Source organism: Nothoprocta perdicaria, unplaced genomic scaffold (assembly GCF_003342845.1).
Source record: "Nothoprocta perdicaria isolate Ctin4 unplaced genomic scaffold, notPer1 scaffold_120, whole genome shotgun sequence".
Taxonomy (NCBI): Eukaryota; Metazoa; Chordata; class Aves; order Tinamiformes; family Tinamidae; genus Nothoprocta; species Nothoprocta perdicaria.
In genome coordinates, this window is record NW_020454317.1 from 2,375,083 (window position 1) to 2,389,719 (window position 14,637).

General features: G+C 39.8%; 1 protein-coding gene across 4 annotated transcripts in view; it reads left to right on the top strand.

Moving 5' to 3' along the window:
* Positions 1 to 748: 748 nt before the first annotated feature.
* Positions 749 to 14,637, top strand: part of SPICE1 (spindle and centriole associated protein 1) — a 29,765-nt gene continuing 15,876 nt past the window's right edge. For 3 of the 4 annotated variants that reach the window (XM_026054343.1, XM_026054345.1, XM_026054346.1), the window contains exons 1-9: positions 749 to 867; positions 2,219 to 2,266; positions 3,330 to 3,476; positions 8,925 to 9,027; positions 9,579 to 9,700; positions 11,368 to 11,465; positions 11,751 to 11,896; positions 12,133 to 12,273; positions 13,133 to 13,398. In XM_026054343.1, the coding sequence (XP_025910128.1) occupies positions 775 to 867; positions 2,219 to 2,266; positions 3,330 to 3,476; positions 8,925 to 9,027; positions 9,579 to 9,700; positions 11,368 to 11,465; positions 11,751 to 11,896; positions 12,133 to 12,273; positions 13,133 to 13,398 (1,164 nt within the window). In that variant the 5' untranslated portion in view covers positions 749 to 774. The remainder of the gene's footprint in view (positions 868 to 2,218; positions 2,267 to 3,329; positions 3,477 to 8,924; positions 9,028 to 9,578; positions 9,701 to 11,367; positions 11,466 to 11,750; positions 11,897 to 12,132; positions 12,274 to 13,132; positions 13,399 to 14,637) is intronic. The other variant, XM_026054344.1, reaches the window with a different exon arrangement.

Genomic DNA, 14,637 nt, shown 5'->3' on the forward strand with positions numbered 1-14,637 from the left:
TGATGGGGATCCTAAAAACTAGAAATTCTTGATGTAAGGAAGTTTTTGTTTGTTTGTTTGTTTGTTTGTTTTGAGTAAGAAGTAGAAAGTTTTTCCTGTGGAAGTTCAGTATTCCTGGAGAACAAGGAGTTGCTCACCTTAGTGACACTGCTCATGTAATCTGTGTTAGTTGAAACACAACTGAAGGCCGCTCTTGATCTCACTAGCTTGCACGACATTCTTCTTATCATCATCCTTAATGAGATATAAAATATATTTCCAATGAGGGACGTTTCCCAGGTTTTTTGGCAGATACACGGAAAGACAGCTTTCATCAACCAAGTATATTAACGAAATTAATATTAACTAGCAGAAAAATTAAGGCCAGGCGGTCAGACCTCGCCAGCAATGACAGAAGACACCCCCTCGCACAGCTCGCTGCTGCCTCCCTGCCGCAGTTGGAGAAGCAGCGCGGGAGGGTTAGGGCGAGGGAGGCGCTGCGCCCGGAGTCCTCCCGCCCTGGAGGAGGGCGGCACTCCAGGCCGCGCGCGGGGGGGGTTGGGCGCGAGGTGGGGCGAGCCGTTATCCCCTCCCTCCCCTACCGAGCGGGGAGAAAAAATCGTTCACGTCCCCACGGCAACAAGGTTTCGTGTATGTGTATGTGTGTGTGTGTGTGTGTGTGTGAGTGAGTGAGAGAGAGAGAGAGAGAGAGAAAGAGAAAGAAAGAGAAAGAGAGAGATCTGTTCGCGTCCCTGCGGCGGAGTGCAGTTGTTTCCGCCTCCTCCTCTTCCACCCATGTCCTTGCTGCGCGGGCCGCGAACCCGCGGGTCCTGGGCCACTGCCCGGAAGGGGCCAAGGAAGCCGGCGTCGGCCAAGCGGGATTGGGACGTAAGTGCTTCCCTTTCCCGGGTACTGAACTGGACCACCGCCGCGTCCTCCTCCTTCCTTCTCCTCTCCCTCCTTTTCCTTATTCAGCTCTCGCGGATCCTGGGGATGGTGGGTGCCTGAAGTCCTGCAGTCCAGTAAAGCGGTTGCTGCCCTTATCTCGCTTGCTGGCAGCCAGAAACCTTGCAGGTTGGCTCGAGTTGAGTTTTTGGAAAAACTTTCTGCAAAGCTGTACCTGCCTTTGGGGATTGTTGCTCCGTGGCCTTTTCTGGCAGGCCTGTTTTGGGCAGCAAGGCCTGCGTGACCTGACTGTGGCATGGATTGTGCCTCCTGGGTGGCGTGCAGTTTATGCTGTCTCTGCACCAGATAAAGACTTGGAGATTTTCCGTGCTCCAGGAAGTGTTGGTTGGTGGAAGCCTTTAGAGATCACCTATGTTGTGGGTCGAGTGAGATTGTTACCAATACTAGATCGGCCAAACCAACCCTTTCTCCAGCTGAAATTTGAAAATCTTTCAGGCAGATCAACCACCTCTCCTGGTGCCTTTCCTAGGGAGGCACTGCCCTTCTGTTAAGAATATTTAATATGTTATAAAGTTAATACAGAGTTCTGGAATTTAGTTTCTTTTTGTTGATTCTTCTGCCTTTCTGACCTTTTTCACCAATCTTGAACCAGCAGGATGAATTGGTGTCTATGAAGCTTTGCGGTATGTAGTTGTGTCACTCTTTTACCAGGGCCATTAAAGATGTTTTTGCAATTTTCTCCAACTTAGGCCTGAGTGAAAAGAACAGAAGGAAAAGGCAGTACTTTATTTATTTATTTAGGATACCGACAGTTTTTAAGAGCCCTAGCATGAAAACATGCAGATGTAGAAAGCTGCAAAAAAGAGACAACCAATTTGTCATTTGGTACGAATGTGGAGGAAGAGGATACCATGACAGGGAATTTTGTCTACGTTGCATGGGTGTGACTGACATTATTATATAGGCCAGTGTTTTTCAGAGCCCTTATACAGTACACTTGCCTACAGATGGAAGGCTTAGTATTACCTTTGTTGCAGTCATGGCTGATTATTTTTGTAAACAACTGTGGGGCTTATGACTCTTTTCATTTCTCTGAATTGTTTAAGGCTATGCCTTCTGATCTGGAACCTGCTAATACTTTAGACTACGTGGTCTTGATAGGAGTAACATTTTTCTTCGTTGTTTGTTTTCCCAGCAAATGTTTAAAAGTTTTATGGTTGTAAAAAAATATACTGTTGTATAATTTTAAGGGTTTTTTTTTGTTGTTGTTGTTTTTTAAATGAAACTTAAATCCAGTCCTTCTCTCTCCTTGCTTGTGTCTTCTCCTCTGCAGAGTACAGTCCATGATTTAACAGTTCATCGAGCAACTCCTGAGGAACTAGTAGGTTAAAAATTTATTCTTACTTCTTCTCTAGGTGATATATATGGTTACCTAGCATAAGAGTTTATTCTGTTTATGGCAATACTTTTCTGACAATACTTTTCTCTCTCCCTTGAGCTTCTGAAAATATTGAGCTTTTAGTGTTAGGACTTTAATTTTCGTGTTTCACATCTACATCTGTCCCTCTGGCAACCAGAGTTTTTAAGTTTCTGCCTCCATCAAGAAGTGCTATGCTTTTGTTTCAGTATTTACCATTATAAAAATAAATGAAACCCCAGGGGATTAGTCTAAAACTAGGTCTCATCTCTGCTGAAAGGACTGAAAAACATGTTTTATTCTGAGAATTTCTCTAATTCTAAGGGTATTCATTTTTTCGTTAAACAATTTACATTAGCTTTTTTAATACTAAAAGATTTATTCTTTACAAAGCAGAGCATAAGCATAAAAGTATGCCACTCTAAGTTTTGCTGGCTTTCTTTACCAAGATAGAATAGACAGGATGAACTGTTGTTGATATAAATTTGTGTATTTGAGAGGCTAGTCAGGACAGATGGAAGTTATGGGGGAGAAGGACTTGATTCCATAAGTGACTGGCTTGATAGCCTTTAACAAGCACCGCATATTTAATTTATTATTCTTTAAACTACGCATATCTATTGCATTGTTGGAGGAATCATCACTGATGATTGACACTGGTGTTAAATTAGGAAAATGCATTTTGTCTTTTTACATATCTCATAAGTGGGAGTGTTTGATTTTCCTCCCTTTACGGAAGAGAAGACTCTTGCTGACTCCTTTATACAGAGTAAAGGAAAGCAAACTTTGTTTTTATTACCTTTGGAGCAACTAAAATTTCTGTATTAATTTGGTTTGGTTGATACTAGTGGCATTTGACACTTATGGATGTTCCTGAGGTGGTCATTGGTATTACCATGAAATTATAAAAAATGGTGTTCAGTGAATGAGTGATAAAATCAGGAAAAAGTATTTGTTAGTATTGCCCTGCTGCTTCTGGTTTAGATTGCCCTTTGATTTTGAACTGTGTTCTTCAATATTTCTGTAGCTGCGTCGTCATGAACTACACAAGTCGAAAAATAGAACGCTAGTGCATCTGGAACTACAAGAGAAAGCACCAAAAAGAAAATGGGGGAAGCAAAAACAAATGGCTCACGGTTCCTTGGAGAAAAGGAAATTAACTCTGATGCGTGAGGTGAGAGCAAAATGTGCACTTTCAGCCTAGGTAGTCTACCAAAACACACACAGCTGTATTTTCCTGTCTTTCCTACTGTTCTAGTTAATTTGCAGTAGTGAAATCTGCTCTTGCACATAGGACAAATTTTGCTCTTCCTATTGACTAATTGGATTCCAGATATGCAGACATGCTCCCTTTTCTGCATGCTTCATGTTGTTTCAATAAGGCAATGACTGGAATAGGCTGCATGAAATCAGCAATTATAGAACTCTTAAGATTTGTTGTTGTTTTTTTGTGTCTTAACTATGCAAAACAGTTCTTGTTCAACCATGAACTGTGAAAAGATGAGCGCTATTTGTGCTGTTATTGTTGTCTCCCAATCTTCTCTCCCTACTTATATATAGTTCATTGTGTGGTGGAAATGTGGAGGGAAAGGTTTATCTGCCATTGCTGCATTTAAAGAGAGAAATGGTAGAGCCATAGGGGCAAAAAGGGTGAGGTAAGGAATGAGCAAGAAGAACCTGCTTAGAAAAAAGAATTACAACGCAAATGTTGAGGAGTTACAGTAGTCAGCAGACAAGCTTGTCATCTGTGAGTCAAGTGGCTGCTTCTCTAGCTGGTTTGAAGTACTCTTACTGGAATTGTTAATATTATTTTATATGCTTTTGAATTTTTCATTATATCAGCAAACTCAAGCTTATCTAAGAGCTAAGACTAAGACTTAGAGCTAAGAGCTTATCTAAGAGTTTATGACTGCTTCAAATTATACTTGGGACTATACTAGGACATCACATAATAAACATAATCAACGTAATCATTCTGCCGTTATACAAAATTCCCTAATCTAATAGCAACATACTTGGAGGTTCAATAATACTTCAGTTCAGAAGCCAGTTACATATCACACAGGTAGATTAGATCAGGAGCTCTAAGAAATGGTTGGATTAGATGACTTTGTAATTCAGATGTGAAACCCATGGTTAGGAAAGTCTTTTGTATTTCTTGCCTTTTCTAATGCTGATTTTAATGCATATTTTTCTAATTCCTCTTGAGTCTTTCTACCTCATATTTGAGAGAGAACTTTTAATCAGCATACTCTATTTCTATTGAACCTTATTTTTGAATGAGAGAATGTGTACTTCTAAATAGGAAAACAAAAAGAGATAATATCAGACCAAATGAAACACACTTGGGTTTTGCTACTAGAAACACTGGTCTTTCCCTGTGTGCTGAGGAAAAGATGAATGGAGAAGAGTCATATTTTTTTCCCTATCCTCATCTAAAATCCTTTTAGTTGGTAGGTCGACTCATTCAGAATAGCTAGGTTGACTCTTTCCTCTGACTCTCCCAGTACAGTTCATCCACTCTAGATTTTCTGCTTGTCTGTCTCAAGTTAGTAATATTTTGTCAGTAATGTCTACTGCTCTGAGAACTCAGCTTTCTTAAGTCTCTTGACTCGTACTCAGCTGCAGAAGCATCAGAAAGAAAACTAAGGAGATACTGTTAATAGTTTTTTTTTCCTCTTATAGTGAAGTAGAATCATAGAATCACAGAATGCTTAAGGTTGCAAGGGACCTCAGAGGTCATCTAGTCCAACCCACCTGCTCACAAAGGGTCACCTAAAGCATATGGCACAGGGCTGTGTCCAAGCAGATTTTAAAGATCTCCAAAGAACCTCTCTGGGCAGCCTGTTCCAGTGCTCTGTCACCCTCACTGTTAAGAAATGTTTCCTTAAGTTCCTCTGGAACTTTTGGTGCCTCAGTTTGTGGTCGTTTCCTCTAGTCCTATCTCTGTCCACCACTGAAAAGAGGCCGTCCCTCTTGCCTTTTTGAAGTGCCTCCTTCTTGCCTTTTTTGAAGACCGGCGTGACGTTTGCTTTCTTCCAGTCCTCCGGCACCTCCCTCGTTCTCCAGGACCTTCTGAAGATGATGGCGAGCAGCTTGGCTATGACATCCACCAGTTCCCACAACACTCTGGGGTGCATCGCATCAGGGCCCATAGATTGCCTTCCTCTCTCCAGCTCTCTTGCGTCCCTAGGGCCTGGGATTCTAGAGGGCTGTCCCTGACAAACACCGAAGCAAAGGTGGCATTCAGCAGCTCTGCTTTCTCCGTGTTTTTTGTAACGAGGGTACCCACCCCGTTCGCTAGCGGACCCACGTTTTCCCTGACCTTCCTTTTGTTGTTAATATATTTGAAGAAGTTCTTCCTGTTACTCTTAACATCCCTTGCCAGATTTAATTCCAAGTGTGCCTTGGCTTTCCTCGTAGCATCCCTGCATTCCCTGACAGGGTTCCTTTATTCCTCCCAAGGGACCTGTCCTTTCTTACACATTCTGTATACTATTTTCTTCTGTTGGAGTTTTGCCACGAGCTCCATACTCATCCACGCAGGTCTCCTGTCCCCTCTGCCTGACTTCTTATGCACAGAGATGCGCTCTTGCTGGGCATGGAGGAAATGCCACTTGAAAACTAACCAGCTCTCCTGGGCCTGTCTTCCTTCTAGAGCCCTCTCCCATGAGATCTTTCCAAGCAGGTCTCTGAAGAGGCTAAAGTTGGCCCTCCTGAAGTCCAGGGTGGCAAGGCTGCTTTCTGCCCTGCCTCCTCCTTGTTGGATCCTGAACTCCACCAACTCATGATCACTGCAGCCAAGGCTGCCCCCACCTTCCCATCTTCAACCAAGGCCCTCTCTGTTTGTTAATACAAGATCCAATAGCCCACCTCTCCTCGTGGGCTTCTCAAGAACCTGTGTCAAAAAGTTGTCATCGACGCACTGTAGAAAGTTCCCAGGACTGTTTGTGCCCTGCTGTGCTGTCTTTCCAGTTGATGTTGGGGTAGTTGAAGTCCCCCATGAGAACCAGGGCCTGTGATCGTGAGGCAACCTCCAGCTGCCTGTAGAAGGCCTCATCAACCTCCTGCTCCTGGTCAGGTGGCCTGTAGAAGACACCCACCACAGTGTCTCCCACGTTGGCCTGCCCTTTAACCCTTACCCACAAGCTCTCTACCCACTCGTCATCCACTCCCAGGCTGAGCTCCATGCATTCCAGTTGCTCTCTCACATACAGAGCAACTCCACCACCTCGCCTTCCCAACCTCTCCTTCCTAAAGAGCACATAGTCCTCCATGACAGCACTCCAGTTGTTTGAACTATCCCACCATGTTTCTGTGATTCCTATGAGATTGTGGTGCTGGGACCGCACACAGATCTCCAGCTCATCTTGCTTATTCTCCATGCTTCACGCATTGGTGTATAGGCATTTCTGAGAGGTAATTGAGCCTGAACTTTTCCCAGGAGGCGTGAAAGAAGACCCTCTATAATCATGTCCAAGCCATACTTCCCCATCACCGTATGCCTGTTGGATGCCCGAAGAGAAAGGATGTAAAAGATTGAAGAGAAAGGATGCAAAAGTGTGAATAGATGAGTAAAATAGTGTTTTTAATCTTCTGGAGCTTTGTCTAAAAGTCTAGATGAACAAATAATTTGCATTTGTCTCTATAGCTGTGGATAGTGAATATGTAGTTGCCACATATTCATTGCTAGAGAAAAAATTGGGAAACCAATATTTTCTCTAGCAATGCCTCACTTTAAATTACACTAAAGTGTTAGTAGTGAATGATTTTCCATTATTGGGAAGTGTAGGAATAGTCCTAGTCTGAAATATAAGGGAATATTAATGCCGCCATTGAATTACAGTAAAATTAAACTAGGAGAAGATATGGTAGATGGTGAATAGGGAAAGACATGTAAATGCACCTACAGAAATTATTAGATGGATGATGTCACTTTGTTTACTGCCAATCACAAGCAAACAAATATTTAGCTTGGGAACAGTTCTCTAAAAATGTTCAAAATATGTTCATCAGGAAGGATAATCATAGGAAACCGCTGATGCCGAAAGAGATCTAGTAGAAAAGATGAAGACAAATTAATTGGGATTCTTTTTTTTTTGACTGATTACACGTTGTTTTAGTTTTAATAGGCTTAGGCAAAAGGTCATATTTTGGAGCAGGTGACTTTTTTCCTTCAGCAGGTCTGGAATGATTAAAATTCTATGTCATTTTGCTATGAAACCAATAAACAAAGAACCTAGATATTGTAAATATTGTGTGAGGTTATGTAAGATTGTGTTTAAAAATCAAAACTTTGAACAGTCTTATTTTGGGAGACTGGGTTACATGAGGTGATTAAGGGAGATAGATTTAAGGGTTTTAAATATTTTTGCCAAATGGATGCTGCTTTGCTAAATGGATAGATTAAGGGAGATGGATTTGCTGCTTTAGATGCTTTTTAGATGCTTTGCTAAATGCTTTGCTAAATGCTAAATGGAGCTGCTTTGCTAAATCAGTTGTGAGGAAAAGTGAGGTATATTGCAAGGCTGAGAAGACAGCAGAATGAGATGAAAACGTGAAATGCCATTGTCGGAATTTTTTGAATGGGAGTGAATCTAAAGCTGCAGACTTATCAGTGGACACTGAAGGAAAATATGGATCTTTTCTCTGTCAGTCCCTAAAGTAGGTGCAGTCTCACTGGATACAATGATGAACTGGAGGTCGTATACATTTTTGATCTCACAGGTGTTTAGAACCTTCTTCACAAGCCGTGTATACAATTTTGTGTATTGCCATTTGAAAGTACAAGTGAAAGGAGTTTTGAGTTGTGCTCTGCCCATGGGAGCCATTTCTCCAGACAGCTTCCATTAGCTCATAGTAGAAACACTGCTTGCCTTTTCCTTTAACCTCAAAAGCCTGCCTCCCTAAGCTGACCTGTCATAGTTCCAGTGGTGGACTTCTCTGCGAGAGAGTGACCTCTATTTAGGGAGAAAGAAGTGGAAGCTCTTTAAGGCATCTTGTGTTGCCAGATGTAAACCTCTGTATTTTTGTCTTTTGAAGCTTTCATGAAGTTTTACTGCTTTTATTTTAGGCAGACTTCTTTTATGCAGACCTGCCTGTTGAAAATTCTACCTTAACTGTTTTGAATTTAATAGAAATGGATAATGGATTTTAGGTGTCTGTCAGAGATAAATGAGTCTATGTCTCAAAAAAGCATTGAGATCAAATGATTTGAAGCTGTGCACTGATTTTCCAGTCACCAAGTTTATGTCTTTATTTTGATGAGCATATTGTAAAGCAACCAGCCACTTCTTTGTGTTGGGGTAGGGGCAGAAAAAGAGAGTGAGAGGAGAGGATTGGTTGTAGTAAGAAAGAGTCAAGGCTCATGGGTGTGCTAGTTGTAATAACTATTTATTCATCTTATTTTTCAGAAAAACAAGGTGGATGATTGTAGTCACTCAAAATGAAGCTTGTTCTTTTTATATATCTTCAATAAAGATCTAATCGTGCAGTACAAAGTTAGCAAGCGTTGAATTTTTGGCTATTCTCCTACTAACTGCTTAGAGGAACAGTACCCAAAACACAAAGAAAAAACTAGCGAGCATAGTCTGAAATACTTCCTTATATGCTCTTCTTTCAGATTCTCTCTGATCAATATCAGTTGCAAGATGTGCTGGAACGATCTGATCAGGTTATGGCTGTGGTAAAAGACTTATTTGGGGATGTTCCTCGCAGACGAACAGGTAAATTATCTCATTTGTAAATGGTAGTACCTTTAACCTTTTTTAATAATTGCAGTTGCAATTGAGTTACTAACCTATACAGAGCACTGGTTTGATCCACTCTGGTAGATCTGATTCACTGCTGTGTGATTGAACGCTTTTTCTTGGATGTCTTTTAAGATCTATCAGTAAGTCATAAACAAGGCTTCTAGTTTTCTTCTCCTGTCCTTTGAGTCCATATGCTGCTGGATGGTGGTTTGTGTATAAGACTTTAAATTTAGATTATTTTCTCTGTAGGCTGCCTTTTTCCTTTGCTTATAATGACTATTTCCTCTTATTTACTTTTTTTCCGTGCCATTCTTATTTAAGCGTGGGAGAAAGAAAGAAGCCCAGTATGTGGCTGAATCTATTAAAATAACTGTGGCTGGTCTTTGGCAGTTACTCAAAAGTAGCATACATCCCTCTGACCCTTTCTGTGCAGAATGTGCACACTTGTGTTTTTGGTATGAAGTCCTGATAGAGACCGAGTCCTCCCTGTATCGTACTTTCCTATTTTTATCTGATTCCTCCAGGTTTCCCTAATGTAACGATGGCTCCTAACTGTGGCCTAGACTCTTCTAAAGGACGCATTGTACAAAAACATGATCCTCCCACTCAGCTTTCTGTCCTTAGTGAATCTGTCATGGATTCCCAGGTAACGTGTGCTTAGTTCCATACATGTCCTATGGTATGTGGGTGGTGGTGTTTTCAACACAATATTCAATTCAATTTCAAAACAATATTTCAACACAATATTCAAAGTGATGTATTCAAAGGAAGGATTTCCAAGCACTTCCTTCTGTGTATTGTATGCCACATTGATCATATACAGAAAACAGTTGCATTAAATGGAAGTGATTTTTTTTTTTGGCAAGTCTGGGAATCTTGATTTTTGAATGTCTTAAGCTGACTATGAGAAGCACCAATTTGTTATGTCTCATACTGGCATACTGTCTCTTTTAAATAGTGGAATTTTCAAAAAGAGAACAAACGAATTGCAGACTGAAGAAAATGCTCTTGGGCCACTTAACTAATTGCCAGCTGTGGCAATATGCCCGGGAGGTTTCATTTTGTCAGCATATGTGGTTGCACAGCCATCTGGCTGTGATTTATTTCTGATCATGCTTGTGTAAATGTATCCTAGCTGACTGCAGTCTTGACAGTCCTTTGAGTTCAACTTTTAATGCTTCACATTATTTTACAATTTTTAGATTTACTTCCAAAGTAAAATTTTAATGTCATTATTTAATTTGCTTCAGTGTTCTGTGACATGAATCATTACAGGAATGCTTACTTTGGCTTAGATGACGCATATGAAAGTTCTGAAAAGTAGCTCACTGTGGTGAAGACTGAGGGGACTGTGCAATGCAAATGCCTTTTCTAGCAAAACTGTGGTATTCTCATGAATATCTAATCCTATTTTCTATTATCTTGAACAAATATGCGCAGTTTGAGTTGCAGTATTGCTCTGTTATGCTTTCTTGTGTTTGTGTTTTTTGATATGAAGGGTTTTTTTCGTAGGCTATGAACTCTATATACAGAGTTTATTATATACAGAGTGTATATAGAGTGTATCTATCACTGGATGCATGTGTGGTGAAATAGGCTTAGACGCTTAAAATAAAATCCTACTGGGTAGGTTTCTGACAAGCTTCTGTGAGACTTGCTTTCCTTTATATGCCTGTGAAATAGTCATGCCTATGAAAATCCCATAGGCATGAGAGTTATGCCTCTGAAAATCCTGGTTGAAGGCGATTTGGTGAAGTCTCTCTGCTGATATTGGAAGTTGTAGAAGCCCTAATTCCAATTATGATTACTCTGAGTTTGGTATGTGATATGCAGGACATGGTGATTGCTTGTATGTGATTGCTTTTTAATACATAGAATGAAAATACAATTATGCAGATTTAATTCTAAGGAGTTTTGTTTGTTTGTTTTTAAAATAAAGTGACTGAAACTTCAGAAATGCTGTAATTTAGATTCCCGTTTCCATCTTCTTGCTGTTCTTCTTCTGTATTTATTGTGGAACAAACCTTAAAACTATATTTTTCTTTATTCTTTAAATCCAACTGTGTTTTGAACTTTGATTTGTTCTCTTCTTTTCTGACACAATTGTCAGTATTGATATTTCTCAGATACCATGTATTTCTTCAAAACTTTCCCACATAGATGTGCATTTTTAGCTTTGTTTTGGAGGTGGGAAATGACGTGCTTATTTCCTTGAAACACTTTCATGAAAATTAAACAAATTGATATTTCTTTCTAAAGACAGTTTGAAAGTTCTGAAATCCTTATTGTTTTATTTGTTGATTCCTACAAAAGGCTGTTAATGAGGTAGAAGAGGAAACATCATCCATCTGTCAATCAGATGATGAACAGCATGACTCTTTTGATTTCAAATTCAGCATCAACTCTGACAGGTCAGTACAAATATATTAATTCAGATTTCTATCTTAATGTTTGAGATAGAGTTAAAAGGATATTGTGTGGGAGCAGTTAGTAACTTTTTTTTCCGTTAATGAATTATAGGTATATTCTTGACCAGAATTCCAGGGAAAGCCTTTGTGAGACTCTTGAGATCTGTGTGAATGGGGAACTCATGTAAACAATTACAGCTACTTTAAAAATCTCTGTTTACATAGTAAATACTACCTACAGCCATAGTATTATCATGTTACAATTCATTGTCACTCTTGTTTTGAAAGTAGACTACTCCAGTTATTGAGAGAAGAAAACTCTTCAGGGAATTCTCAGTTATGGTCTGAAAAGGAAGAAGGAAAAAACACATTATCACAAGAAGCAAATATACCTTCGACTCCAACTACAACTTCTCCTTTGTTGGAACATTCAGGTTGGATTTGCCCAAGTGCAGTTTCTCAAGGGACATTAAGCTGCTAACAAGATCTTATTAGTGTGGGTGATGGATGGAGATGTGTTAATCTAGCTCAGATGAATTTCTAGACCAAAAAAGGACACTCTTTCCATAAAATTACTTTAAAACGTTTTCCTGTTGGGGCCCTTCCTGAAGTATTTTAAGGGTTTTTTTTGTTTGTTTGTTTGTTTTGTTTTGATTTGATTTTAAATCAGCCCTCAATGCTAGCAGTGAAGTCAAGAGAATTCATTCAAGGCTTCTGAACAAAGAGGGAGAAGAGACTATGAACCCTATGTACACGGTGAAACAAGTGCTGAACCCAGACTCAAGGAAACAAAAGCAAATTGCAGCAAAAGGTGTAGTACTTTTAAAAATAGCATACTTGTCTTTGACAAAGGTCTTTATGTATGGGAAAACATAGGTTGAAAGGGATGTTTTGAAGTCCTCTGGTCAAACTTCTGCTAGCAGCAGATCAAACTCCAAAGTTTGGTTAGGTTGTCCAGGGTCTTGTCCAAATGAGTTTTGAACACCTCCATGGGTGGACTTTCCATAGGCCCCTTGGACAATGTATTTAAGCATGGTCTGCATTTTCATTGACAAAACAAAGTCCATGAGATGTAGGGAATCATATATATAGATATTTAATGCTGCCCATTTTGTTGCTAGCCATACTGATCTCTTCTCTGTGGTGCTTTCATGCTCTTAAGTAATCTTGCCTTTGCTATGTTGTCCAGATTTATGGTGATTTTCAATTTACTTAGTGAGCATATGTTTACAAATGGGGATTGACATCCAAAACAAACCCATGACAAAGAGAGATTGGTACAGAGGACTCATCTGAAATCATCTCAGCTAATCATTTTTCACTGATAGTTCATCAGCAAACTGTTTCTGTGCTTTTAACTGAGAAGAGTGAAAGTATAGCAGGTATCTTAAGTTAAAAGAAGGAAACCATGATTCTTAGGAGGCAGTAGTATGATGGCAGAATAAGTGGTTTTGTTCTTTCTTTCTTTCTTTTTTTTTTTAATTTGTTTTCCTTTGATGATCTGAAGATAACTTAAGTGACTGGGGATATATTTTTGATGGCCTATTATAGTTCAGGGCCAGAGAGCATCTCTTCTTGGACTTGCTTCAACAAAGATTTAATGCAATTTCATTGACATTACAAGCTTTCTGTATGAGTTGAAATTTCAAGCACTTTTCTCCCTTCCTTAGTGAAAAGGAAGCAAGCTACACAGAACTCTTCCAGACAGAGGATGGGTGATTCTCATGCAAATTCATTTCCCCTTGACCTTCCAAGGGACAATAAATCTAGCCTGGATGTTCTCAATTGCATGATAGACAAAGTAGAGCATGAGCTGGAGGAATATGAGCGATGTACAGGCCGTGAGGTTCAGAAAACACGGAAAAGTGAAGGCCTTGCCGGATTTACCTTGTCATTGGTGAATGCTCTCTGTCGTTTAATGTGCTACCTTAAAGAGGTGAGAAGACTTTGAATTGCCCCTGTAGAATGGTTATAACAATTAAAACTTTTCTTCTGCTAGAAATAGGTATCTGTAATGAAAAGGAGGGAGTTCTCTGCAATGAATGTCTCCTGGAGCTAACAGCAGAACTTACTAATTAAAATAGTCTTAAAATTCTTTGCTTAAATATGTTCTGATTTGCAGCATATTATTAACTTCGGCTTTGTTTGCAAACTGCTTTTCTTCCTTGTCTTTCCTTTGCAAGTGGGCTTTTTCTTCGTTTTGTAAATATTCCCTCACTTACCTGAAAAGTGGAGGTGATAACTCCTGCTCAGTGGCAAAGATAACTGAAGCAGTAGCCACTACTAGCTACCTGTTCTGCTCTTCTCTATTGTAGTGGGATGGCTTAACAGATATTTAGTGGCTCCTGAGCTGCTGTAACATGTATTTGTTTATTGAAGTAGCATGACATTGATTCTGGCTTCCTTTAACACTCAGAGCTGTAAACTACAACAGAAGTTGTCATACTGCATTTTTAGTCCCCACAACTAGGAGCAGCCAGCAGAGTGCCAGGACCAACAGCTGGATTTGGTAACTCTAACATGATGTTATAACATCATTTGTTTATTGAATGCTGTGACTCAGAATGTCTTCTGCTGTTATGCTTTAAGATTTTCCTACTTCTAGTCTGAGTGTAAGATTTTTCTGGATCTTTTCTCTGTGGTCTCAGACCTCATTTTTGATGCACTCAGTATGTATATTGTAAAGTTTGTATTATACATTGCTTCTCTTTTGAAAGGTGTTTGCCAGCTGTTGCCTTCTGCAAAACTCAACTTGCAAGGGCCTAGAAACTTATCTTGCATTAGAAAATCTGAGCTTTCATATCTGAAACAATAAACTTCATCAGATGATGTCAGTGAAGCCAAGCATTCTCTTTCCTTGTTTCATGACTTAAAGGAAGGAAGAGGGGAGGGGGGGAAGTCTTTCAGAAATTTCAAGATTTATATGCTGATAGTCACAGCTGATCATCTGACATCCAGCTTTTGCACTGCTAACTACAAATTAATTTCATTGAATAGCATTGCTTAACCTCTATTCTGAGCTATCAGTTGGAGAGGTTGTATTTGTACAGTGTACATGCATACAGTGTATACATGTTTCAGTAAGATATCTCTAACAATAAATAAGATCTCATATCTGACAAGGGATGGGTGATGAGTACTGAATGCCTCTCATCTCAAAGGGGATACTGTTGTC